Raw genomic sequence first — 27,191 nt, forward strand, 5'->3', positions numbered from 1 at the left:
CGGCTGGTTTCCTTGGCAAAGGGCTTTCTGCGAGCAGATCCGTGTTGTTCGTCCGAAGGGATGCTCGCTCTGCGCTCGGATGTCTTCTGATTTCCGAGTGGATTTTTAATTGCTAAATAAGCCCTTCCGAGGAAAAACCCTGAGGGATGTCGGGCCTGTGCTGTTGGGCCCGCCGTATTGTGCCTGGTAGAACGCTGGGCGATCCCTCCAGCCAACTCCAGCGCGGTTTTAAAAACGCCATGGCTTGTGTACAAGTCCTCTGTCTTTTGTTTTTGTTTTAGATGGTGGATGTTGATGTTTGTGCGGGTGGAGATAGCACCAGAAGAAAAATGGATGCCCTGACAGATAGTGCAGTTGAGATTGTCCCTTTGGAGCTCTATGATTCAGCCCGAGCAAAAATAGCTGCTAATCTACAATGGATCTGTGCTAAAGCCTACGGAATAGGTAAGATCACTTTTACCAGGAAGTCGTTCTTGATTTTGTTCTTGCTTTTTTGGTTTCCCCTGCCATTCCAGAAGTGATGAAATTGGGCTTAAACCACCTTTGTTTTAAATACCAGTGGTATGACAGCCTGTGCTCTTGTAATATGCTTCCTGGTACCTTCGACGGGAATAATGGAACTATATGAGATGCCCTGAATCAGCAAACCTAGTGGTGACCGCTCACATATTGTGCTTGTGAAGAATGCACACCTCAAAATGTCTAAATCCTCATTTTAGCTAAGGGCTGTCCTCCACAGAACTGTGTGTCGCTGCTTGCAGGCCGCAAGTCCCTCCAGGCTGCGAAGGCTTGACTCTGCTTCCTTGTCTAGTCATCTTGGCCAACAGATGCTAGCATGTTGATACCCTTTGCACGCCCAGTTAGGAGGGTTTCTTTGGTCAGATTGTGGTTTCGGTTTTAAAATTAACTAAAAAGCAATTAGTTTGTGGTTCACTTATGTAAAAGAAATGTTGAATGAGCGGGTACAGTTTGTCTGTGTTCTGTGACATTTAGACAGCAGGTTGTAGGTTATAGAGGAGTTCTCTTTCAAACTTACATTGTACCTTTACAGGCAAACATGGCAAAATAAAGATTCTTGGAGTATCATTTGTGCAGTATTTTTCTGGCATCTAATGAAATTTGCTTTTTTGTTTTGAACGAGATCTGCCTACTCTGAATTATTGTTACTAGGTACATCTTGGGTGTAAGTAGCTTCATGGTAAAGAAATATGATGCAATACTTGGTTTTGGTTTATCCAGAACATAACATGTAATAAAACCATGTGCAAAATCTTGTTTTGGAAAATGAGGTAGCCCTGTTAATCTAAGTCTAATTCGCCAAACTCCTAATATGCTTAATGGATTAGCGCTAGCTTACTTTGTGGCAAGGCTGAAGAAAAGCAGTCCATTCCTCCTGTTAAATATTAATCCTTGTTGGAATATTTTTCTGAATTTTTATTTCTTTTGTTTAATATTTCCAGCTCTGTCAGCGTTCTCTTCATCTTACTGATTGTGGGGAAAATAGAAAATCGTGGGTTTCTAATGTTTAATATTAGTGAAGGTATTTCATTATAAGCCACAAGAGACAAAAAAAAACCACTTAGCAGGTGACGTTTGAAAAAAAAAAAAATGTGCGGATTTTGGGAGGGTGTTCGTACAACATTGATAACCTAAAAAAAATGAACGGGCGTTTCCTCATCTAAGTGTTTTTCAGTGGGTGGAATGGTTTGTTACCTTTCCTGAAGACTTTTTAGTGATCAGAGAGAAAATGGATATTCCAGACATGGAGACACACTATTTATATTATGACTTTGTTTCCAAAGAAAGCTCATCCTAGGCCTGAACTGACTGGCATGGATCCCCTGCTGGTAGAGAAAGCTTTATGGCCTCATGTTTTCCTGGGCCCATCTTCTGGGGCTCCAGAACTCAGAGTTGGGTCCGTACGTCTCGGAGCAGTTACCAGCGCCTTGACAATGCAGGTTGATTTTGAATAAGTAGTTGGCTTTCTCTTGACTAAAAATTTTGGAAGAGCAGCCCACCTTTTGTAATGACAGCGGCGTGATCTCCAGCGTAGAGGCTGTAGCAAACTGCCAATTTTTCTCCTTGTATTTAGGCTTGCCCAGATTACGTTTTAATAGAAGTTAAATGCTGTGGACAGTTTTTGCTGGGTCTTTTGGTGTTGTGTTGTTGGTTAGCTCCAGCGGGTGAGGTTTGGGGGGTGTGTGTGTCTTTGCAGGCGCGTGGCAATTCAGTTTGGTTTTTGAAATGTCTCCAGCAAGACATTGTCACACAGTAACCGTTACTTCTGGAATGGAATTGCAGAATAAGTAGGAATGTATAAGCCTCTTTAATTCGTAGAGAGGTGGGTTTAAAAAGGTTTCCAATGTGATTATCGTTTTGAATAATATCTGAACTTAGTATGTGACTTGTCGTCTCTCGGGGTTTTCTTTTTGTGTTGAGATATTGGTTGTTGTTCAGTGGGTCTTGGGCAGCCACCAAGCAATTGTGAATTTGTTACGTAAAACATCACTAGGCAAATGAGGACTTTCTGTTATTTTAGACTGAGTTCTGGTCAGTGTGGTGGAGGGGGGAGGGGAAAACCGCTCTGTTTATAATAGTCAAACACTGTCTCATGTTGTGATGTAATTCTTACTTGATAGGGTTTCCCTAACCGCCTTCAAGCTGTGAAGTAAGAGTGTTTTTTTTCTGAAATGTTAGGTTTAGAACTGACATAATTTTGTGCTTTAATCTTTCAAATGCTGGATTTCTTTTCATCTGAGTAAGGCTAAGCTCATACTGAGGTATGGGAATGGTCAAGAACAGGAACTTGATCCTAGTGTAGACTTAGTGTTACTAAGTAGAAAAATTGTTCATCCTATATTTTTTTTTCTCACAGACAAATTACTGAGAGCATGCATGGGATGTAATGTGGAGTTGAAGTCCTAGTTTCGGCTTTGTTTCATTTGATGATGCATTCCTCCTTTTCTTCCTTCTGGCCATGAAAAGAGAGAGTTTTGGTAGGCAAACAACTGAGCACAGCTATCGTCTCTCTTCATCACAAATACTGCTAGAGAGGCAACCCCTCTTCTTATCTAGGAATTGGGCTGAATCGTTTGTTTCTGGAAGCTCACAGCTCCTCCTATCTGTCTGGTGGCTGCATGCTTGTCACTGATGTACTCCGGAGGGAGATCTTAGACCTCTTCGTCCAAAGTCCAGAAGGCAGAAGGATGTTGTCAAGGAAGGTGTTTGCCCATTTGGGGTCGCCCCCACTCCATATCCCCAAATAAATTGGGGAGTACTGTCATGGATCACTCTAAAAGGCTGTACACAAACATCTGGACACCTTCTACACACTTGAGAGGCCATAAAGTCTGTTTAGCTGAGACAGTAGTTTGAGGGAATGGAATTTTATTCTGTAATTCTGTTCTAATCACAGAGTGGTTTGGGTTGGAAGGAACCTTAAAGCCCCCCCTGGCCCACCCCCTGCCATGGGCAGGGACACCTTCCTCTAGACCAGGTTGCTCCAAGCCTCATCCAGCCTGGCCTTGGACACTCCCAGGGATGGGGCATCCACAGCTTCTCTGGGCAACCTGTCCCAGTGCCTCCCCACCCTCTGTGGGAAGAATTCCTTCCTGATGTCCCATCTCAATCTCCCGCTTTCAGTTTAAACCTGTTCCCCCTTGTCCTGTCACTCCCTGCCCTTGTAAAAAGTCCTCCCCAGCTTCCTTGTAGCGCCACCTTAGGCACCTGAAGGTGCTGTAAGGTCTCCTCGGAGCCTTCTCTCCTCCAGCAGAACATCCCAACTCTCTCACACTGCCCCCATGGCAGAGGGGCTCCCTGAGGCCCTCGGAGCATCTCCATGGCCTCCTCTGGACTCGCTCCAACAGCTCCATGTCCTTCTGCTGTTGGGAGCCCCAGAGCTGAACACAGCTCTGCGGGGGGGGTCTCGGAGCAGCAGAGGGAGAATCCCCTGCCTTGACCTGCTGGCCACGCTTTTTACCCTTTTCATCAGCAAACTGATCAGAACCAAATGTGCACTTTAAGGAATTCCACTGGCAATGTGAAAATACAGTTAATAACGTTTGAGTGGCCAAGGAGCGAGCGTGCCACTGTGTTTGTGGAACTGCAGTTCACAGGAGGCGAGTGTGGGAGGTTTAGAGAGGCTTGGCAAGCCGTCCGTGGGAGAGCGCGCTTTTTCGCAGTCGCTGGAATGAACCAGCTTGCCAGGCAGTAACAGGGCCACGCGCTGCAGAGAGCCGAGCAGAGGGACCTGGTCCTTCAGCATCACTGTCCCCCCGGGCTCTGAGCAGCAGCAGTCAGAGTGAACACTGCTAGTACGTTTTCGTTTGTTACAGCTTGGGAAAACAGACAATGGCAATGAAAAATTTTGATTTTCCAGCAGATAATAAAGCTGTATCAACAAATGATACAGCTTTACGTGTGGAAATCATGTTCTCGGTTATCATTAGATGTGGAAGGAGTATATGGAACTTTGTCAGTGTTGCAGCTCGCTGTGAGCAGGTCGGTGGTTTGCAACCCTTTCCATAACAAATGCTGTTGCTTCTTTAAAACAGAGTGTAAAATTCATATTTTTCAAGATGAACTTGGTGGATTTTACTTGTTTACTAGGGCTAGCAGTTTCCAGACTTACTGCTAACATTAGCCTGAGACCTTTGGCAAGGTGCAGACAGGAAAGCCAAGAGCTAAGGTCTGGGAAATGCAAGTTGTGGCTTTTTTTGGTCTTTGGAGTACTTAAAACTTACCTGTTAAATAAGGTTTTACAGCACCATGATGGCCACCCCCAGTTACCGGTTGGTAGAGGCAGTGTGAGCATGTTTCCTGGGCTAAATTGCCTAAATCCCTGGGTTCCCTGCTTCTGTTCTTTGTCAGCTTCTTCTCAGCTCCACAGTGAAAATATTTGTAATGTGGCTGTTGTGTTTTGTAAATATTCACTAGTTAAACATTCTTTACTAATGCCCATTTCATAAACACTGAATGTGACCTGTGTGAACTTCACAGGGGTGAAGAATTCCATAATTACTGGTTTGTCTCTTCTGCTTCATCCAGGTTTGTGGCTTTGTGCTCGATCAAAAGATATGGTAATAGGAGTGCGGTCACTCTCAGCAGCACTGTACAAAGTCTTTCGCTCGTTTTAGTTCCTGCCTGTTGCACGTAAATTTTCACGTGTAATAGTCGAGATCACTCACCGAGTTTGTAGTACAGGTTTGTAATGAGAACAAAGAGAGGGTCTGTATTACAGTGCAGGTGGTCTTAGTGCTGAGAGCGTGTAGCTCCTGCCCATGATCTGCAGCTTAGAGGACGTCCATCCAGTGCTAAACAATTCTCTGAACAGATACTGATACTAATGAAATCCTGCTCAGAATTTGAGTAAGCTTCGTTCTGTTTACCACGATGCTTTGGCTCTCTTTCCATGTGAAACCAGTTCTTCGTGCTTCTGGAGGTAAAGTAAGATCTGGGGTGTATCCACTTCTCCTGTTCAAGGGATTAAGTCAAATTTGTTCAGCTCACTGTGTTTTTCTTTATCAAATCATCATCAGGTTTTTGTAGGTGAGATGATAAAGAAATGGTCCCTACCCTAATGCGAGGAGAGGAGAATCTGGCAATAATTGTTTCTCTGGTGGCTGTTACTAGTGAAGTTATTTTTGTAATCCTGTAAACTGTGTTGTAGACAATGATTTATACTTGGAACTGACAGGTTTTTGAGAGATTGGAGCTCACTGGTATGATGGAACAGACCAAAAGAATTGCTTCACGAGAAATTAGGATGGTTTATTTCCGAGTCCTTCATCTCTTCTAAAAATAGCCATAGAGGTAGCTCTCTAGTAGGCTCAGTGGGGAAGAACACTCGAGAGTTTATGCTGCTGAAACTTGGAAAAAATAGGTTATTACTTTGTTCTTGTAAGAGTGGGAAATGGCAAAAATGAGCATTTTTGCTCTGTGATAAGATGTGTGCAACTGAAGTAAGGTGGTATAAAATTTCCATAAAATCCCTCCGTGAAAGAGATCCGGTCAACTCTGGTGTTGAGTGTAGGGGGGTAAATTTGTGGACAATTCTTGACAGAAATCATAGGCCAAACTGATTAAATGATGGGCGCCCTCACAGATCTGATTATCAGCTCATGTGCCGTTGTTATCAAGTTACTGTAAAACCACTGGTAAATTTTAAGCTTTGTGTCTTTTGACGCATCAGCATATTAGGAAAAACAATTAAGCATGTTAGATAAAACAGGAGGTGCCTGAAAGCTTTTTGGTAGCGTGCAATCGTAACATAAAGGTGACTTTTTGGAATTGAGATGGTATTGGAGGCATTTTTATAAGCAGAAAGAAGGACATGGCTTAATTGGTTTGGGTTTGCTTTGGTAGGATTTGTTAAACTGCTTGGGCAGAAATTTTTGTAGCTATAGTTTAGAAGTTAATTGCTCAGAAGTTGATTTTTCATGCTATTTTTTTCCAATTTCCAAAGTGTAAATGTAAAAAACTACAAGTTTCAATTAACCAAATTTTTCTAAGTTTGGTTATAGGTCACGAAAGTAAGGTGTTGAAAGAGATGCTTATAGAAACTGGGACTTGGAAAGACTGGGACATTTTTTTCCAGGAGTGTTAACATGTTCTGCAGTGAGGGAAGCAAAAAGCACATGACCCGTTTGGGGTTTGCCTGATCCATAAAAACTGGGGAGAAAAGCTATCCGTAATCCCAGTGGCTCCTTGCGCATCCACGGTGTGTTGTTTAACTCAGTGTGAGGTTAATTCAGTGTAATTGTTCTGAGATTTTTGGCAATTTTGACTTCTTTTTAAGGGGGTTTTGGAGAATGAGCAGTCCAGGGTGCTGCAAGTGGTTTATGTGGCATTATACCACAGATAAGAGACTTATCTTTTCCTACGTTGTGCTTGCAGATGCAGATGTCAAATATTGACAGTATCTCCCAATCAGAGCACTTCTTTTGTCTGTGGCTGTCTGTTACCCTGTTTGGGTACAGGACATCTGCAACTATGATATTTGGAAGTTTCTCAACTCAGTTACCTACTTCTACAGCATCCTTTTGGCATTATAGTTTTGCCTGCCATTTATTTCTCGCTTACTTGTTCCTGCCATGTGGATACTACAGTTATGCCCATTGTGAAATTAATTTGAATTAAATAGTAAAGTTAATATTACCTCTCTTGAGCTTTGAGGTGTGTGTTTATATCTTAAAGGTTCTGTGGGCCTGTAGTCAGGACATCAGATTAGTTACAAAACTGCTCCTTCCTGTCACAGACAGGCAAATTTACCTGGCAGGAGTGTTGTGCACACTAAGGTAGAAAATAAAACTGGGCAAGTGTTTACAGTGAAATAAGCTGCAGTTGTGGGAGGGTTAATATTTATGAAAAACTTCCCATAATGGTATTCAAATTATAAATTCTGGTATTAGAAGTTATTCTCCCCCTGCCCCCTGTATCTTTAATCCTGGTCAATCCCAATCCATTCAGTCCTTAAGCACTTGTATGGAGATCAGAAACCTGAAGTTAGAGGGTTCTTTACTATAGAAGAACAAGATTCCAGGTTTTTGGACTGGACATTTAGACTATAAACAATAGTTGACGAGACACAAGGTGTATTTTTTTTTAATGGTTTTTGTGACATGGAATCTCATCCCTAAGAACTAGATGGGTTTATTGCTAGAACAGGGTTTTAAAAATCATTAAAATGTTGCAGGTTTAAGTGCGAATGAACAGGGGACGTCTTACTGCCGCTGGCCCACAGGAAGCTGAGCATCATGGCCCAGCGGTCGGTCTTTGTGTGAAGACCCCGATGCAATAAGTTGTCTCTCTTGTGGGTAGGTTGGGGTTGAAGAGGATGCTTTTTGCTTTCTGTAGTTGCAGTCTACAAAAACTCGCAGCCTACCTTGTTGGAAGGGACCTGGGGAGTGTTGGAAGCGGGCCATGCTGATGCAGGGGTCTGCTGGAAAGCTGGGCAGCCGAGGTGCCGGAGGGGGCTCAGGGCTCTCTGTCCAGCCGTTACCCACAGCACGGTTTCAGACGGTCACCTCGGTTACCCTGCGACGCGGGGTCTGTGGAGCTGGTGGAGGGCAGATGCGCTAAACCCCTCATCTAAGTGCTGCAGATTTCAGACACTTTGAATCTGCATTTTTTCTTGTTTAAAAAAAGCCTTCAAACCTTGGAGTGGTGCTAAGGCTCTTGCCAGAAGGGTACGGCTTCAGGGGTGTTCTGTGAGGTGCTGCTCAATCATTGCCTTTCACCAAGCGTTGTAGTGAAAAGCAATCTTTGGTTGGTAAAGGTGTAGCTGCTTGTAATGAAGCTAAAATGTTGAATTATATGAGCCGCTTTACATTTTCATTTTTGGATCTTTCCCCAGTCTTTAGCAATGGAAGCTCCAGTTCTCTATCTGGGAATGGCCGTGACCGTTAAATGGAATTGGCTTTCAACAGCCTTTGATTTCAGGTCAGGTTGACTAATATGAAGATTAAAAATACTTGAATTTATTACCTATTTCACTAAAAATGGACACCCACGATAAGGAATGCTACTCGGGTAGAGCCCGTGGGGTTTGACTGTGTCTCTTCAACCATCTCCAGTACACAGTCCCTACTGCACAGCATTCAGTGTCACTTAAAGGGGAAAAGAGTCATCTGAATTTTTAAAAACATCAGAAAGCTTCCCATTTTGACAACCAGGGACAGTGCTGTCGGAGTAGCTGTTAGCGCTGTTACGACAACACTGCCTTACCACACATGTTCAGTGGTGACCTGTGTGTCTGGCTCATGGGATTGAGAATGTTCTCTCTCGGTTCCTCCTCTCTATGAACGTTCAGTGCTCTGCAGCAGGCAGGTACTGCACGGCTTGTTTTGCGGCTCAAAGGTACGCGGCGGGTAGGAGTGGCTTTGAATGGGGACATTTAATTATTTTGGAAATGAGCTGAATGGATTCTGGATATGCTGCCAAATTAATAATCCGTTTAACTGTAGATGTACATACTCAAAACGAGCCGTCGAAGTGACTGCGGGGATCTTCAGAGTGACTGGATAGCGGAAGAACTTTGTGTTGGAAAGGGATGACGCGTTGGGTTCTGTTAAGACAACACGTTTGGGGCTAAAAAGGATTTTTCCTGGTGTTGAAGGCTAGTTACTCCCAGGCTATTACAAAGACCAATAGCCTCTAGTCTGATTACTGAATGTGAGTAGTTTTTATTTTGGGATATTATCTATTTTTAATTTGTTTTCTGCCTTTTCAACAATATCAAGAAACTATTACTTAAAACAGCCTTTCCTTCCACTTTCCACTCTTGTAATCCATTGACATTTACCTTGTGTTGTAGTCTTACAACCTTGACCATGGCAGTACTTCAGCTAGCAACGTACAGGTTTGAAATGTTTTAGTCGTGTTCAGAGGGATCAGGGTGTTAGTAGCTGTTAGTGCCTTTCTTTCCTGCCAGCTACGAAGCTGTGCTGGTTTGTACATCTCTGTGGGTTGGGAACTGGCGGGGAGGAAGTGCTGTGCAAGGATAAGGTCGTCGTTAATTTACTACACTCGGGATCTGCGTTCAGTTTGATTGAATCATAAGACAACTTTTGGACATTGCGCCATTCCAAAAGGAGTTCATTTTAGACTTGGTTTAAAATTCAGGTCGGATCCAAATCCAAGTGGAATGGTTTTGCTGCAGAGGCTTTCGTTTTTATCTAAAGGCTGAAAAGCTGTGATAGTTTGCTTCAGTGCTCTTGTCTTCAAAAACAGACAGTCAGCTCACTGGGGACTCAGCTGTTTTGCAAACCTTTTGTAAAATGCTCAAGGTTTTAGTCAGATGTTTCAGTCTTTCTATGCACTTTGGCAGTTTAGAACCAAGAAACAGGTGATTTAGTTTTTCAGTCTGAGAACATTTGGCTGGCCCCTCGTAGTGACTGAGCGTGGCAGGTATTTAGGTGCTCTGCACGGATGTTTTGGGACGTTGCTTGAAGCAGCTGTACATTTTGCTTTGAAGATACATATGCTCTGCTCGTCTGATACACAGAGCATTTTAGCCTGTGATCTAAGTAAATGATATTTAATTCAAAATAAGGTAAAATACTAATAATACGCACTAATCAGCAGAGGTGATAGTGGATCGTTCTGATTAGGCTGGGTCTTATTCAGGGAAATGTGTAGATGTGTAGAAGACTGTGGGATTTCTCTCTGTGTTGACATGCTTCCTTCCAAGGGTCTCTAGAGAAAGCCAACTGGTGACGTATAAGTTGTTTTCTATGGTGGGAGCCAATTATATATGCTTTAATTAAAATACAAGCATAGAGACCTATTGAAAACCATTTGCAGTATGAAATTGCAGTTAATTACATTCAGTGGGTTTTTGTCCTTGATTTATCTTTGCTTTTTCATGCACTATCTTTGAATTCAAGTAAAAATGTTTGTTGTGTTTATAACTGATGCCACCTGTTGAAACTCTTCTTCGTTGTTCCAGATAATGTCCCAGAGGAGCTGAAGGACCCATTTTACATCGATCAATATGAGCAAGAACATATTAAACCACCCGTCATCAAGCTGCTGCTCTCCAGCGAGCTGTACTGCCGTGTCTGCAGCCTCATTCTGAAGGGGGATCAGGTGGCGGCTCTGCAGGGACACCAGTCAGTCATCCAGGCTCTGTCTCGAAAAGGGATTTACGTCATGGAGAGTGATGATACACCTGTGTCTGACTCTGATCTGGGCTCTGCACCAATCAAAATGGTTAGCTTAATTAAATCCACCTAATCATCTTCCTTTTATTTAACACTGTTTAAAATAGTTAACAGAACGAAGAGCTCTTAATTTCTAGGTCACTAAGCTCAGGAATTTTTCATTTTAAATACAGTTAGAATATATAGTTTTCTTCCTTAAAGGATTTTATTTTTCAGCACTCGCTGTTTTCTTCTTTTAGAGTTCTCACATGGCAATGATTGATGCTCTTATGATGGCCTATACTGTAGAAATGATCAGCATTGAGAAAGTGGTTGCTAGTGTCAAGCGTTTCTCTACATTCAGTGCCTCAAAAGAACTGCCCTATGATTTGGAGGATGCAATGGTTTTCTGGATTAACAAGGTAAAATTTACTTTGAGAAAAGCGTGCCTGTTTCTTATTGTCACTTTTCAGATTTTTAGCGAGGTGCTGATGAGTGTCTTCCTTCTGTCTTCGTACCTGTGCATTTCTGTCGTCTTTTCCACTTGAGCTGGAGAACTGCTTTGAGTCCTGTGGTGTTACTTGTTACCTTAAGTCCAGTGGTGGTCGGGTATAATGTCTTCCTAATACAGGTTATTATTAATGGTAATTGATTCCGTTATTACTGAAACATACTCAAATTTCATCCTCTTCCTTGGCTTCCCAAGGTTTCCATGTGCATTGGGAAAGAGAATCAGACTAGCAGGGAAATGTAATTTCTGTTTCTTAGGGATGCAGTAACAAAGCTGGTAAATATTTCAAGGCAAATTTTAAAATAAAGAAGATTTAAAGTAGAGAAGAATTAAAGGAGGAAAACTGTAGGAATTGGGTTCTTTATTTTCAGACAAGCTGCTATAAAGTGTGGGATTTTTTTTAGGTGAAGTATTGTTTCCTGTTAAATAACAGGATGGGCTTATTCTGACTATCTTGAGTATATCTAACAGAAATACTGAAACTGTTCAAGGGGTCGAGGTTAAGTTGCTGAAACCCTTTTGAGCGACAGCAGTGTCATGTTCTGAAGAGTACGTCTGGTTTGCAAACCCAGCACTCCCTTGTTGTGATTATAGCCACTGCTGATAACAGAGTTGCTCTTAAACCGCTTAACCCATTGTTCTATGGACTTCATACGTTTGTAGAATGGATTGACCGTTAAGTGAGGGAAGGAAGAAGAAAACTTGACTTGTGGAAACCGACATTCAGACGTATTTTAATCTTTTCTATGCTACTGCCTTTTAGGTGAACCTTAAAATGAGGGAGATAACAGAGAAAGAGATTAAATTAAAACAGCAACTAATGGAAAGTCCAGGGCACCAGAAGGTAAACTACATTTGTCTTCAATTGTGATTTTGTGTGTTGATTCATGGATTTAAATATAAACATCTCGGAGGTTTTTTTTTGTCAGAGCAGTGTGAGGTATCCAGTCCTCCAAACTCCTGGGATTTTCTGCATGCAATTTCCTTTGTATCTCATCGGTGCCCTTCCTTATACCTTGCAAGCCCACTGGTATCTACTGGCTTTTCTTTGTTTCAGTCAGACTAAAATAACTTGTATTAACTTTACATGGGCAAATAAGACTCAGCTTTCACAGCACAAAATATATATTATATATTTTGAAAGCTCTTGGGGCATACTCATTTTGCATGGGTTAATTGTCTATATTCAGAGGCTTACTCAAATTCTGTCTAGTAAGCATACTCTTGGCATTCAGATGTTCTATGTGTGTGTTTGCAGTTTTTTCCACCTTTTCCCCTTGAAATTATATCACAATGCACTAACATTGCAAAATGCAGTACACTTTCATTTCTGGAGAATGTAAAATGGATCTTTCCCAAACATAATGTCTATCCGCGCTCCCAGTTCGTGATTTGATGAAGCCTTAACAAAAACTGCTGTGTTCTTTCCTCAAATTGTCATTGCTGTGCCAAGGGGATAAAATTGTGCCATGTGAACAAGGCAGTGTTTAAGTTTAATGTTAGTGGTGAAGGATTTTGAAGGAAAATAATATCCTTCCATGATAAGGGGCTAAATCGCTGTTTAATTTAGAAGTTGATGTGTGGTCTGAAGGATCCCTTTAACTATTTGACTCTATTGATTCTGGGTCTCCTTTTGATATTTGTAAATCTAAATTTCTAGGCTACAACCCCTCGAAAATATGGAAGTGTTTATTGCTGAAGTGCATTTAAGTATTACTGCTTTTAACTTGCATTGCTGATGTTCCTTTCCTATTCCTACGCTCCTTTCCTTGCTTCCTGAGCAGTCTCCTTCCAAATGGTATTGGAAATTAGTACCTGTAAGTGAACTACTTTTACACCAGTTGTCATCCGCAAAATCATGGCTTTTTAGACTTCTTCAGTGTTTGCTTCCATTGCAGTGCTGCTTTGATGGTCTTTGGAAAAAAAAAAAAAAAAAGGATAAGCTTTTGGTTCATCAGGCTTAGTTTTCATGTCATGATTTCTGCATACTGTACAGCATATAGCATAATCACTTTAAGCATTTCAAATTTGTATCCAGAGTGCAGGAATGAGGGATATAGCAGCAAAGAGCTAGAAAATGAACGGCAGTTAAATGGTTGTGTTTAGTAGTTTTGTTGTAAGTCGGTGATTGAGCACAGCACTAAGGTGATACAAAAGCTGGTCACTTTCAATGATTGCTTAATCTTTGAATCCCTAGTTAAGATACCCAGATGCAGCAGTTCATGAAAGAACGCTCTTGCACAGGTCTGTAAATCTGTCAGAACCAGAACACCGTTACTCATTGAGAGAGGGTTAGAAGGTCTGGCAAACCAGTTTGGACCTGTTGGGACAGTTGCTGGAACCGTGTGGTAAATTGATGAGACTGAGGATGGCAAAATGGGAGGAGAGACAGAATTCACATTTTGCATATTGGAACAAAATACTTTTTTTATGGTGAAGTGTATATATATGTATAAATATATATATATTGAAAAAGCAATAATACTTCTAGTACAGAAGCCTGCTTGCTTTTGGCAGTTTCCTGCGTTTACTTCTACTTGCAGAGGTTTTTCTTTGTTCCTTTGCTTTCCTTAGCCCCGATACCCTTTCTCCTGCACTTCTTGGATTTGTTGATTTTCGTTTTCTCTCTGGGAAGATGAGAACTGTTGTCTCAGTTGCAAATTCCAAACAGCTCGGAAAAGGCACACATGATCGGGCAGTCACCTGCCTTTCCACAGAGACCTCAGTCCTGCTCCTCTACATCATAATCTTATTTGTTTGAACCACATGTGTGAACCACAGTAAAAACATTAAATACCTGAAATAAAGGAAATCTGAATGGGGAGCTGCAGGTTAATAACATCTGTGAGAGCGCCCTGTCTTCCAGCCTCATTAATGACCTGTGACAATGCATAATCAGGTGCTGACCTAGTGCTTGTCACTTAGGCTCTGGTGTGCTTACCGATCTCATCTGCGTTGGAGGCGTACACTCCGTAGTCTTTTGAGGAAGTTGAGTAGGTTTATGTTTTGTTTAAAGAGAGGAGAAGAAACCACAGGAATGGAATTGACTTGCAGGATATCCTTGAGCAAGTTGGTGGTAAAGAATGGAGTAAATAGGGGTTGTCTCACTGCTAGCCCAGTTCCACTTAGATTATACTGGTTTACTGACAGATTTTGCAGTCTTCATCATAGTGTTGTTTTTTTTTTTTAAATACAGTGTTACCTCTATTTCAGTAGCACCCATTTCTGCACTTTAATGCATACAAATGCCATTAATTCTATGCATGGAGGGGGAACAAATCGCAAAACTCTGCTTAGAATAAAAGAAAGAATTCAAGATTTTTCAGTATAAAAGACTGAAGGGTTAAGGGAACAATAGTTGAGAGAAAAAAAAAAAGAATTAAGTCCTTAAAAATCTGTTTGATAAATTTGTGGGTTTTCACCAAAGATCGAATAAAGAAGGAATTCTTATAGATTTTAGTTCTCAGTATTGACTGTAGTTGGATAAAGTTCCATTTAAAACTATTGGAAAGGAGGTATTTGTGTCGACTTTACATACAGGAGGTATTGAAGTTTAAAAACGAATTTCTGAAGTTTGTTTTTAATCTGCTCCCTTCCACTGAGTGGATAAACGACGAACCTTTTAAGCTAACCAGTTCACCTTAGTGTGTGTACCCACTTGGTCAGACTTCATGACCATACTTCCAGTGCATAAGGGGTGTTGCTAATGCCTTTGACTTGATTTTCATGTTCGAATAATCACCATCGTGTATCTCACCGTTTCTTTTTGTGTAAGCCTGATCTGATGCATGCCATATCGCACTGCATGCTGGAACCAGTGGAATATGCTCGTGTGGTACAGTATGATTCACATTCCATTACATGTTTGTGGAGTGCTCCAGGCTGGGGAAAAAAATAATTTGCACCTGGTGTAAGGACAGGAAGAATAGCATTAGCATGTAGATGTAGCTTGTAGAGTTACTCGCCTTTGCCAGGGAAACTGAGCATAGCATGCTTTTATTTGTGCAAAATAAATACATGAAACGGGCTCGTGTTACACTGATTGTAAGTGATCTTCATTCCTTTGAACAGATTTTTTTTTTCTCAGCCTGTGTCACCCTGAGTTGACACTTGCGAGTGTGTGTGTGTGTGTGTGTAGGGAGCTTTCCAGGGTGCCTTGGCAAGAGTATGATTTGGTAAAATCCAGCTTTCCTCTGATGATGAAATGATAGGCCAGCACATCAGCACTTCAGGGATCCCCTCTGCCATGGGGACAGCCTGGGAGAGTTGGGGGGTTCAGCCTGGAGGAGAGAAGGCTCTGGGGAGACCTTACAGCACCTTCCAGTGCCTGAAGGGGCTACAAGGAAGCTGGGGGGGACTTTTTCTAAGGGCAGGGAGTGACAGCACAAGGGGTAACGGGTTTAAACTAAATGGGGGAGATGGAGATGGGACATCAGGAAGAAATTTTTCCCAGAGAGGGTGGGGAGCACTGGGACAGGTTGCCCAGAGAAGCTGTGGATGCCCCATCCCTGGAAGTGTCCAAGGCCAGGCTGGATGAGGCTTGGAGCAACCTGGTCTGGTGGAAGGTGTCCCTGCCCATGGCAGGGGGTGGGACTGGGGGGGCTTTAAGGTCCCTTCCAACCCAAACCATTCCATGATCAGTCAAGACAGTGTTAAATGCTAAGTGATAGTAATGCAGTGAAGTGCACAAGGAACCTTTTTCCAACACGGAGAGGTGTTCCTGCTAGGCTCTGTAACGCGTTGTCCTTTTGCTTGCCTGATTGCTTTGCTGCTCAAGCTTAGAACGCAGCTTCCCAGTCTAGCTAAACTTGCAGAAACTGCAAGAAGCAATGCCAAGATTTGTTCTTTAGGTGACTGGCTTCAGCTACTCTTCAGCTATGCTCCAAACAGGGTGAGGGCTAGGGAGGGGTTGCAGAAGAGTTTGATACTGATTTCTAGTGAAATCAGGGAGAGTTTTGCCTCTGATTTAAAAGGCCTCCTTGCTCCTCTTGCTGACTGTTTTTTGGAAAAGGCCATGGTTTTTTCTTTTGCATGATGTTGGTATTGTGTACTGGCTTGCCAGACAAACGATGCTCTGAATCTCTCAGAGATATTTGCTGCCTGTGGATGTAGGTAACGTATGAGAAATCGCTAGCTCATCCGAATTATTTTTTGCTGTGTGTGGTTTGGTTTTGTTCCCCCCCCAAGCTTTAAGTGTTTTCATGTAGTTATATGTCTCTCTTTCTTTGGATCTGCTGCATTCATGCATCTGTGTGGAAGGATTTTGACTTAAATTGCTTGTAATAAGCTAAAATGTGTGAGTGAAGCTAGGAATTCAACACGGATTGCTTCCAGATATGAGCACGATTAAAAAGGAAGCACCGTATTCTTCCAAATTGGCTTCCATTGAGAGAAAAGTATGACCTTGTGAATCGTTTTTGACTTGGAGCAGAATGCTGTAAAGGATCCACCGTAAAGAGTTTTCAGCGCTTAACAAAAGTCCTTCTTTTTCTTTTTCCCCTCCTTGTTAGCATCATACGAATGCTTGTTTTCTTTGTCAGGTGCGTTACAGAAGAGACCACCTTTCAAGCAGGCAACTACCTTACTTTCCTTTGCTTGAAGATTTGATGAAGGATGGTAGTGATGGTGCTGCTCTTCTAGCTGTGATACACTATTATTGTCCAGAGCAAATGAAACTAGATGGTACGTAATAAAGAAAAGAAAACACCCCGAAAAACATTTTTTCAATCTTTGAAAGTTAAACTATAAATATATTCTTAAATAAGTGTGACACATCGCATAGCTGGTGGACTGCAGCAAATTAGTCAGGTCACACCTGGAATCTGCATAAAATCAGTGTATTTAAAAAGTAACCTCTCTTTGATTTCAGTGGGTTTTGTTTTTTTTTTTTTCCTGCTGTATTTAGAAAGCTCTTTGAGCTACAAAATGACCCTTTTTTTTATAGATGTACACAACATGGCTTTCTTTGTTCAAATAACTGAGCTTGTTTCAATAGCCCATAAAGAAGAAATACATGTCCACTACTGTTAGCCGACAATTCTCATGTTCCTCTCTAGGAAAACATAATTTGACATTTTAAAATCTAGATTTTAAAATAGTTTCTCCCAGTCTTCAGCAATTATCACTCCTCAGCATGACAAACGTGAGGTCTCTTTCTCAGAAATGTTCTTACTAATTCAGTGTCCTTGTTGCATTTAACCTCTGCAAATCAACACTTTAAAATTAAGTTTTAGGTTTTTAAATTCTCAGGTATGTTATACCTTGCAGAGCTCCTGAATGGTTTCGGAAGGAACCAGCACTGAATCCTAGGAGTAATCTTTTATTATTTGCAAATCAAGATGTCTGGTTTTAGTTGCTTTTGTATTTGTCATTCTGTGTGTTCTTTGTAGCCTGCTTACCTTTTCTGTCCTGTGATAGACTGAATCCTATATGGAGTCTGAAATGAATGTAAAATTGGTAGTTTTATCCATGTTTTTCTTCCTCCTTTTCTATTCTCTCTGGTACTTAACAGGTAGTGAAATGTCTCTGGTAGCCAAGAAGTATTAAATGATGGTGTATAAGCAGACTTTGAAGTTCCTGTATCTAGTGCTTCTGTTAATTTGGATGGAAGTTGAATTCATTGGGATAATGACATAGCTTACCCTTTCTCACCTTCCTAGATATTTGTCTGAAGGAGGTAACTTCAATTGCAGACAGCCTCTATAATATTCAACTTTTGAGAGAATTCTCAAATGAATATCTAAACAAATGCTTTTACCTCACATTGGAGGACATGCTTTATGCTCCTTTGGTTTTAAAGGTAAGAAACATAATGAAGGATATCTTTTTAAATGAAATGTGGGTAAATCGTAGTTTTTTTGTTATTGTGAGGTGGTTTTTTTTCTTTTTTTCTTGTTTTAGCCTAATGTCATGGTATTCATCGCGGAACTCTTCTGGTGGTTTGAGAATGTCAAACCAGACTTTGTGCAGCCAAGAGATATTCAGGAGATAAAAGATGGTACGTTTTTAACTCTTGATAAATGTTAGCATGTCATTCTGAATACTTACGTTACAGTTGAACTGTTGCACAGCAGTGTTGCCTTTGGCGTTTTGGTTCTACCCAAGCTTTCTGCTTGCTGGGGATCTTTGAAAACAGTGAAAATGGGATGAAAGTTAGTCCTAGATACACTTGAGTTCTAACTTTTGGAATGAGCTGGGCAAGTATTTTTTTCCCTAGACCCACTAATTATTTACTTCCTTTCCTATGAGGTCGCTGTAAAATACATATTTTAAATGCAGACTCCTGCTTCAGGTTTCATTTCAGTGTTGTCTCATAAAGTTCTCATTCTAATGTACCGCAACCTGCGAACTTCCCGTTCGTTTTGTATGTTTAATGGCTCTTCTAAGTTGTGTTCATGTTACAAATATATGCACAGTTAAAACAGTGCTGCAGCAGAAGAGCAGTCGTCCACCCGTTCCGATTTCCAATGCAACGAAGCGAAGTTTCATGGCCAGCCCTGCCACTACAAGTCCAGCAGCAGACTTGCAGCCCTCGGCCCAGGCAGGCCCCGAAGCTTGCACTCGGTACTACCTGCACCCTGAGGAGCCTGACTATCTGTAAGGCTGTCTTCCTGTTCTTTAGTCTAATCTTCAATTTACACTTTCATTTGGATAACCTAGGAATTTCTGCTGCTGAATGTTCTGATGTTGCTGCAGATTGAGGGGATTTGAGTTGTGTGCAATCTGTTTACAAAATATTCTCACTTCTCCAGTTCAAAGAAATACTTTGCACTGTTACGTTTGATCTTTGTTTGGCTAGTGCCAATAAGCCCCGCCAGCAAATGTCACCACTGCATTACAGAAGAAATCAGTCCAACTTCTGTTTTGGAAAGAATGTGAAACGTGAAAACTCTTCAAGCAGCTCATCTTCACTAGCCCTGTTGTATAAATGGGGGTATGAAAACAAAGTTAAACAGAATCTAATGTACAAGAAGGTTAATGACAAGGTTTTTCAGCTGATCTAAGTTTGATGGAAGCTGAGAAGTTCTTTCAGCCTTTACTTTCTCTCTTGTATTATTTACATAAGCTACGTTTAAAATCTGCTGTAATTAGAAACTTAAATGGTTTGATACCCAGTAGTAGGTGTTTACTGTTGTATTGTGAAAACCTTTTCTTTAAGTAGCTTCTTTAGAATTAATGATCTATTACTGCGCTTTAAAGAGGCTGGGGGGTAATAACTATTACCAGTGCAACCTCGCAACTATATAAATTCTCTCATTGTAGATAAAAGAAGGTCATGTAGTAGTGATTTTTTGCTTTTCTTAATTAGTGGCAAAGGAGGAAGCCCTGCCTTTAGCCCTTCCCATCCACTGCTCCCTTTGAGACAAAAGCAACAGAAATCTTTACAGGGAGAAGACAGCCCTGGTAAGTCTCCCTTGAGTTTGCATTTCACAGGCAGTGGCCATCGATGTCAGTACAGTCATGAAAAAAACATAAGCACATATATGTGAATGTTCTAAAATAGAATTAAACTGCACTCAGCCAAGGGGTAAACATGTTTAGTTTGAGTAAAATCATCTTTGTTTGTGTTAACAGATTTTTAAAGATATGCCAGATGTCATTTTTCATTGTATTTCTTCAGGCTTTTGACTGTCTTTGGTTAGTATTTCAGCAAACCTGTTTTCTGCTGCCATCTCTTGGTGAAAGTTTATCATGTTTGCTATTAAATAAAGTAAAAGTACTAGTTTAAAGTCCATTTCTAAACTGTTTAAGTTTGGGGTTTTTTTTTAAATATTTCAGGTCATCGGCATCGTTCTAATTCTCTGACCCGTGTTGACGGGCAGCCACGAGGTGCCATTCTTGCGTGGCCAGAGAAGAAACCCAGGTAACAGATGCACTTAAGTATTACAAGTGTTTAATGAAAGGAAACTGTGACAGTTTTGTGTAGTAATGTTGTGTTACTTCCTTAGAACTGCAGTGAGAGTCACTGAACTTTGTTTTCCTTCAATGTACATTTTCAGGGGTGATTGATAGTAGGGTTGCAATTGAAAATACTTTAAATATGATTTTCAGTAAGTGCTGGTGAAAATTGAGGTATCTGAAGTTGCTGTTTGGTATTGCTGGTCACTTTTGATGCAGGATACATTTTTCAAATGGAGCAAAAATATTTAGCTGTCTATATCATGATCCTGTGTTCAACAAACTGTAACTTTTCGTGCTTAGGTGTCAGTAGACTGTTCTTACTTCTTCTAGGCCTCTGTCTCAGCCAACACCATTTGCCCTTCATCATTCTGCCAGTACCGATGTGGACCCTGGGTCTGGCGATAGCATTAGTCTGGCTAGATCAATCAGCAAAGACAGTCTTGCCTCAAACATTGTTAACGTAACTCCAAAAAATCAGCCCCATCCTCCAGCGATGAAGACGAACGGGAAGAGCTTGCTGAACAACGTGGAAATTGAGGATGAAGATGAAGAGCTTATTGCCATAATCAGATCTGAAGAAAGGCCACATCGCGGTGATCTTGAGTTGCAGAACGCGTCAGCCCGGGTGCCCAGCATAGCTGCAAGTGCGTGGTCTCCAAAAACACGTAGCGAGCCTTCGGAAGGCAAACCGGACAGTTTTTACTTGGAGCCCTTAATGCCTGCTGTTCTAAAGCCAGCGAAGGAAAAACAGATCATCAACAAAGAGGATGAATGTGGGGAGGGGAAACAAAGGAGTTTTGTAACAAAGAGATTAAATGAAGGACACTTGCCTCTGAGCCGCAAGAAAGCACATAGCAGTCATGGTGAGCATGACCTCAATAGGACTTTTACTCCAATTTCTAGTTCTGATTTCACTCCAGTTGCAGATCCTGGTATTGCAGATCCGGTGGCACTGGTGGAGGCAGGTTTAGACGCTTCCAGACCTCTGGCTAGTAGCAGTTTAGATCCTTCCGCTCAGGAGCTATCCCCTGGAGGATTTTTTCTTCATGCTGCTAAGTCTGATGATGACATAGCAAGTAAAGTCAATGCCAGTTATGTGAAAAGTCTCAACTTGCATGTTCCCGATACTACATGGACCATGGTGAGACAGGACTCGGATTCAGATCTCTTAGACATAGAAGATGCCGAACAGGATTTGGTGGTCATTGATGACCATCCTATAGTCGCTAAATACATTGGCGAGGAAGAATCTGCAAAATTGCAAGAAGATATGAAGGTAAAAGAACATGAAGATAAGGATGATGCCAGTGGCCGTTCCAGCCCCTGCTTGAGTACAATTTCTCAAGTTAGCAGTGTGTCGATGACGAGCGGGAGCGTCCGGATGACCAATTTCGCAGAACGAAAGCTTCAGAGGCTCAATAGCTACGAAACAAAGTCCAGCACAAGTAGTTCACAAAAGACCACACCAGATGGATCGGAAAGCTGCCCGGCACCGCTAACCACATGGAAACAAAAGCGGGAGCAGAGCCCCGGCAGACAAAATAAAGATAACGTTAATCTTCTAGCTTCTGAATTGGTGCAGCTTCACATGCAGTTGGAAGAGAAACGAAGGGCAATAGAAGCTCAGAAGAAGAAGATGGAAGCCTTATCAGCGAGGCAGCGACTAAAATTGGGCAAGGCAGCTTTCTTGCATGTTGTTAAAAAAGGGAAATCTCCTGACGTTCCTCAGCCTCTTAAACCCGAACATTTTGCAAAGGAATATTCTCGGCACAATGGTGAAGACTTAGATGAGGTTTCTTTAGGTTCCAAATCTGAGGAGTTTCTTGTGAAAGAGGAGGAGAGAGAAGAAATGCTTCATGATTCTCAAGAAGTAACAAAGGTAAAAATGCAAGAAAGCCTAGCTTTTGCTGAGCAGCATAAACCAAAAGACCCTGCTGCTATACATGATTTGGAAAAAAGTAAAATTATTTCTGTTGCCCTCCTAGAGGACAGTGTTACCGAGGTGGATATAAATGAATGTGATCTGTCTATTGAAAAACTGAATGAAACAATCAGCACGCTTCAGCAGGCTATATTAAAGATTTCTCAGCAACAGGAGCTACTTATGAAATCTCCATCAGTGCCGTCACCAGGAACCAGAAATAACTCTCAGGACCAAAAGGTAAAACCATCCATTCATTTTGTTGAGCCCCTGTCTCCAACTGGAATGAACAGTCTTCGTAAACCACCTCGCTTTGGTCAAGGGAGGAATCCTCGGGCAGGAAGACCAGCTGACCTGAAAGTCACTAAAGACAGACAGCAGAATTCAGCCCGTGTTAAAACCCCAACACCAAGCCTAGAAAGCTTACCGCATTTGAGAGCGTTTCCATCCAATAGCTTGTCAAAGACACCAACAGAAATCAGCTTGGAAAGTAGTCCTGATCTTGGAAGTGTTTCTCAAGAAAAGTGTTTCTTCGATACCTACCGACTTCATGATGAGAGCAATCAACGGTCTCTTGTTCTTTCCACCTCCAAGGATGCAAATATTATTTCCGAAATGAGCAAAGAGGTGAATAACAGCTTCAAGGAAACAGGGTTGAATTCTTCTGATGGCTCAGGAAAAGAAAATGTCCCGGTGGATGAGCCGCTGAGAAGCAAGGCTAATCTCATTGAAGTAGACTTGTCTGACTTAAAAGCTCCAGATGAAGGAGAGCTTGAAAACCAGGATAGCTCCACGGACATCATTAGTGAAGGTGATCAGAAGTCTGGCGTGGGTTTTTTCTTCAAGGTAAATACGCTACCTTTCTATATTTGGTTATTGTTACACATTTGCCCAGCGTTAGAGCTGGTTTGGTCCACTTTGTTCTTCAGTTTTCTGATGGAACATGGTGTGTTTCGGCTGCAATATTAGGATTTTAAACTGCATTGGAAAAGAATTGCTTGTGGAGGAAAGAGTCTTTGTCTTAATGTATGAAATCCTGGTTCTTGTTAACTTTCCTGGGAACCAGGATTAACCTTGCTTTTCTTCTGTTTCCCTGAGGTTTGGGATTTTTTTTTTTTCTGTCTGAAAAACACAAACCTGTAAACACTTAGCACAAAAGAATTGCAGAATGCAAGGATTTACAGTTTTGAAGTCCCAGCGTTCTGTGAACCTGGATCAGCTGAAAGAAAACCAGTTCTGACAGAACACAGGTATCTAGTAAAAGCCTGCTGAAAAGGTTTTAAAACTTGTCAGGGAGCTGAGAGTTTGGACCAGGTGGGTTTTTTGGCAGTTGTACCCAAATCTCTACGATTTTGAGCAGCCTTAAGTCACGGGCTCTAATGGAGAATTAGTTGTATGGCTGTTGATGCAAGTGAAAAATTACAGCTGTTTCAGTGCACTGTTGGAAGAAATCACTGGTTTTCATACAGCTTGTGATTGGTCTATAATGGTAGTGTGTAGGGCTCGTGGTGAAAATGTGATAAGTAATTTTTCCTCATTTCACACCTAACTCGGGCTTGGGGAAGGGTGGTTGTTAAGCTGTTGTTTTTTTAGTGCAGCGGTATTTCTTATATTTTTGGGTCGGATGTGTGTTAAAGATGTGTCTGCTCCTAGTGACGTTCAGAACCGCTGTCGGAACACTTAGTGTCTTTGTGTTCTAGCAGTGACTATTGCAAATACCCCAGACGTGCTGGTGTGCTGATGCTTTCTTTTTAAATTTCTCTTTCAAGGAAGTCGAGCTAGGCTGTCTCGGTCTCAGGGAATTTAACTTCTGGTTTTCTGTAGCGTGGTTAGTATTGACTCACCCAGAGGTGGTCGCTACGCTGGGGTTATTTGTGCTGTCCATCCCAGCCCACGTGGTAGTTGTAGCGTACTTTGCAGTTCTAGAAGGTTTTGTGATGCTTTAGCGTACTTAAAAACAAGTCACAGTCAGATGAGACCCTTTTTTTCCTTCTCACAGACGTCAGGGAACATTAAAACTGTCTCAAATTTTTCTTGAGCAACAAAAAGTTCAATACAGTTCTGATTTACAGTCAATAATTTAAAAAAAAATTAAGATTTCCAAAAGTAATAGCCTATGCTTTCCTAAAATCCTCCTGGGATCCTCAGCAATCTCGTGATGTCAGGCTTATCATATTTTCTTCTTTAAAACTCCCCAACTGTGAATTTTGCAGGATGAACAGAAAGCGGAAGATGAGCTCGCAAAAAAACGTGCAGCGTTCCTTTTGAAGCAGCAGCGCAAGGCTGAGGAGGCCCGGATTCGGAAGCAGCAGTTGGAGGCTGAGGTTGAACAGAAAAGAGACGAAGCTCGGTAAAAACGTGTGGAAAAGAGTACGTCTTTCTGTCCTCAAGGTGAGGAAAATTATTACGTGTTGAATGTTGTGGTGTGTTTGCTTTTCAGTCGCAAAGCTGAGGAGGACCGAATACGGAAGGAAGAGGAGAAGGCTCGAAGAGAACTTATCAAGCAAGAATATCTAAGGAAGAAACAGCAGCAAATTTTGGAGGAGCAAGGGCTTGGGAAGCCCAAATCAAAGCCCAAAAAACCCAGGCCAAAGTCGGTCCATCGTGAAGAGTCTTACAGCGATTCCGGGACGAAGTGTTCTTCCACCCGTAAGAATTTTGATTTGTTGCTCTCCCTGAGCTGGCAAATCTGCTTTAGCGACGTGTTTCACGCTTTCTCTTTCATTTTGCAGCTGATAACTTGAGCAGCGCTCAGTCCGGTTCCAGCCTTTCCCTGGCCTCGGCGGCAACGACCGAACCCGAGAGCGTGCACTCCGGTGGCACGCCATCCCAGAGGTGGGGAGCGGCTTCGTGTCCTTGTGTTTTGGCCGGTGTTAGGACGCGCCGGGGGGACCCTTCACTTGCGTAGGGACACAGCAGTCATCAGGGACTTCACCTTCTGTTTTATGTGGCTGCCAACTCCGATGTTCTGTAGAAACTTGCGATTTTGTTTGTTTTCCCCTAGAGGAATAAGAGAATATTGCTTGGATAATCTAGCAGGGAGAATCCGACTGCTTTAGGGGAGGAAAAAGGGACAATAGCCCGTTTCATTCAGGGCCAGCAACCAGTGAATTTATTTAAGATTGGGTGGGAAAAAAACCCCAAAATCTTGGCATGTAATTGTTTTTATCCCCCCCTCATCTCCTTCCAGAGTTGAATCCATGGAGTCCTTACCAATACTGAGCAGAAATCCTAGCAGGAACACGGAACGAGACTGGGAGAATGCCTCAACAGCATCTTCTATTGCTTCGGTGGCGGAATACACAGGTGACTGTTTTGTTTTAGTCTGAGCATGTGTTCTGAATAGCAGGTCATAAAAAGCTGTGGTGTATTTGATGCAACCGGTTGGTTTTGAGACGTCGTCCGGCGTGTTTTGTTCCATTTAATATCTCTAGAAGTAAGTTATGGTAGAAAAATATTTGAGGGTTTTTTTTCTCTTTAAATGAAAACTGTGAAGTTCATAAATGCAGGGCAAATAATTTTGACTCTTTTATCTTCCTTAGGTCCAAAATTGTTTAAGGAACCCAGCAGCAAATCAAACAAACACATAATTCACAATGCTATCTCTCATTGCTGCCTCGCTGGAAAAGTGAACGAACCCCATAAGAACTCAATATTAGAGGTAAACATTGAAACGCCAAATCCTTAATGCACTCGCCACAAAATGTAGCTGTGATGCTCATTTCATGCTCCCGCTGATGAACTGTAGTGAGTGCCGCTTCCTAAAATATCCCTGTGTTGAGAATCCTTTACTTCCTGCGACCACGTGGGCTTGTGGGAATCACGGTGTGGTAGTCAGAGTTCAGCTCCTGAGTTCTGAGGACTGAAAGTTGCAGTTATTAATCTGTGTCTGAAAGCTTAAAGCTTGGCAGAAAGGGGGAGTTTTTCACTGTGAACAATCTGTGAATCTGTACGTTTGCTTATTTTTAATGCAGGAACTAGAAAAATGTGATGCCAACCACTACATCATTTTGTTCCGTGATGCCGGCTGCCAGTTCAGAGCACTTTATTGCTACTATCCTGACACTGAAGAGATCTACAAGCTGACAGGAACGGGGCCAAAGAGCATCACCAAGAAAATGATTGACAAACTTTATAAGTACAGTTCGGACAGAAAACAATTTAACGTGATTCCAGCCAAAACCATGTCTGTCAGCGTGGATGCTCTCACGATCCATAACCACTTGTGGCAAGCCAAGCGACCTGCGGTGCCAAAGAAGACTCAGACTCGTAAATGACACTGAGCTCTTGGGGAGAAGGTTGCTGAACGGGATCGCACTGAAAGAAGACATGTTTACCATTTTCCTCCAGTGGGGTATGAAGCGCGCAGAACCATAAACACTTTTTAAGAAGCTTCTGAACAGAAACCGTGGGCGCAAGTTCTTAAGAATGAAGGAACGTTTGCCGGTGTTTTTTATGAATGATAAATCTGCTGTTACACCCAATGCTAACTACTGTGGCTTTCAACTGACGAGGGACTGTGCATGTAGCAAGATCTTTAACGAGTGGATTTCCTTTTACTTGAAGCTTTTCATCGGTACAAATTGGGAATAATTTAGTTCTGTTTCCTCTCCGCCTCATTCCCTCCTTTTTCCTGGCATTCTTAAAGTTGGCAAGCTCTGAACTTCAGTAGAAGGATTGAACAGATCGTGGGTGAAGTGTTTTGGGTTTGGTTTGGGGTCTTTTTTAAACAGTCTTTAGGGAAACCTTCCTTCCAGACTTTTTTGAGGAACTGTTTAATACATCGAACTGTTGTACTGTACCTACTGCCAACGATGAGTCCAGCTCTCAGATTTCTGAAAGAACCCCAACTTGTGCTGCTCAGAACAGAGCTCACTCGCAGTATCTGTTTAGGATAAGCACTGCAAGGATTGCAAAAGCCAGTCTCGTTTTTTTTTAAAAACCAAAATTGTTGGCAGATGTAGAGATTTCTGGAATACAGTCACGAAGAGGCATACAGGTGCTACTAGCTGGGCTATGCCTGGCTGAAATGGAAGGCAAGCTGAACGGAGCACAGTTATTACTGCTCTCGGTTTCAGGTAGTGTCCTAAGGATTTGTCTGCTCTAATAAAGATGGATTCTGGTAGGTATAGAACATTGCCACTCTGAGCACGCTACTCCTGTACAACGGTGCACTTAATGATCACAGATTTTAATGTTTTTATTACATCATGAAATG

General features: G+C 42.0%; 1 protein-coding gene across 1 annotated transcript; it reads left to right on the forward strand.

The window, feature by feature from the left end:
• Positions 1-281: 281 nt before the first annotated feature.
• Positions 282-26,471, forward strand: CAMSAP1 (calmodulin regulated spectrin-associated protein 1). Its single transcript, XM_010153870.1, has 17 exons — positions 282-444; positions 10,448-10,710; positions 10,901-11,062; positions 11,915-11,995; positions 16,692-16,833; positions 17,811-17,950; positions 18,052-18,148; positions 18,567-18,747; positions 19,460-19,554; positions 19,930-20,014; positions 20,383-22,819; positions 24,187-24,323; positions 24,414-24,622; positions 24,706-24,808; positions 25,164-25,279; positions 25,516-25,634; positions 25,948-26,471. Exons 1-17 carry the CDS (start codon positions 282-284, stop codon positions 26,248-26,250), a joined length of 4,833 nt encoding a protein of 1,610 aa, XP_010152172.1. The 3' UTR covers positions 26,251-26,471.
• Positions 26,472-27,191: the final 720 nt, after the last annotated feature.

The sequence above is a fragment of the Eurypyga helias genome, unplaced genomic scaffold (genome assembly GCF_000690775.1).
Source record: "Eurypyga helias isolate BGI_N326 unplaced genomic scaffold, ASM69077v1 scaffold2556, whole genome shotgun sequence".
NCBI lineage: Eukaryota > Metazoa > Chordata > Aves > Eurypygiformes > Eurypygidae > Eurypyga > Eurypyga helias.

What these genes read in the sequence shown, in the direction of transcription:
- CAMSAP1 (XM_010153870.1), top strand. Translation starts at nt 282, where the DNA reads ATGGTGGATGTTGATGTTTGTGCGGGTGGAGATAGCACCAGAAGAAAA. An exon ending in ACAGGGAGAAGACAGCCCTG is followed by an intron (nt 19,555 to 19,929) that starts GTAAGTCTCCCT and finishes TAAATATTTCAG; the next exon opens with GTCATCGGCATCGTTCTAAT. An exon ending in CAGAAAAGAGACGAAGCTCG is followed by an intron (nt 24,324 to 24,413) that starts GTAAAAACGTGT and finishes TTTGCTTTTCAG; the next exon opens with TCGCAAAGCTGAGGAGGACC.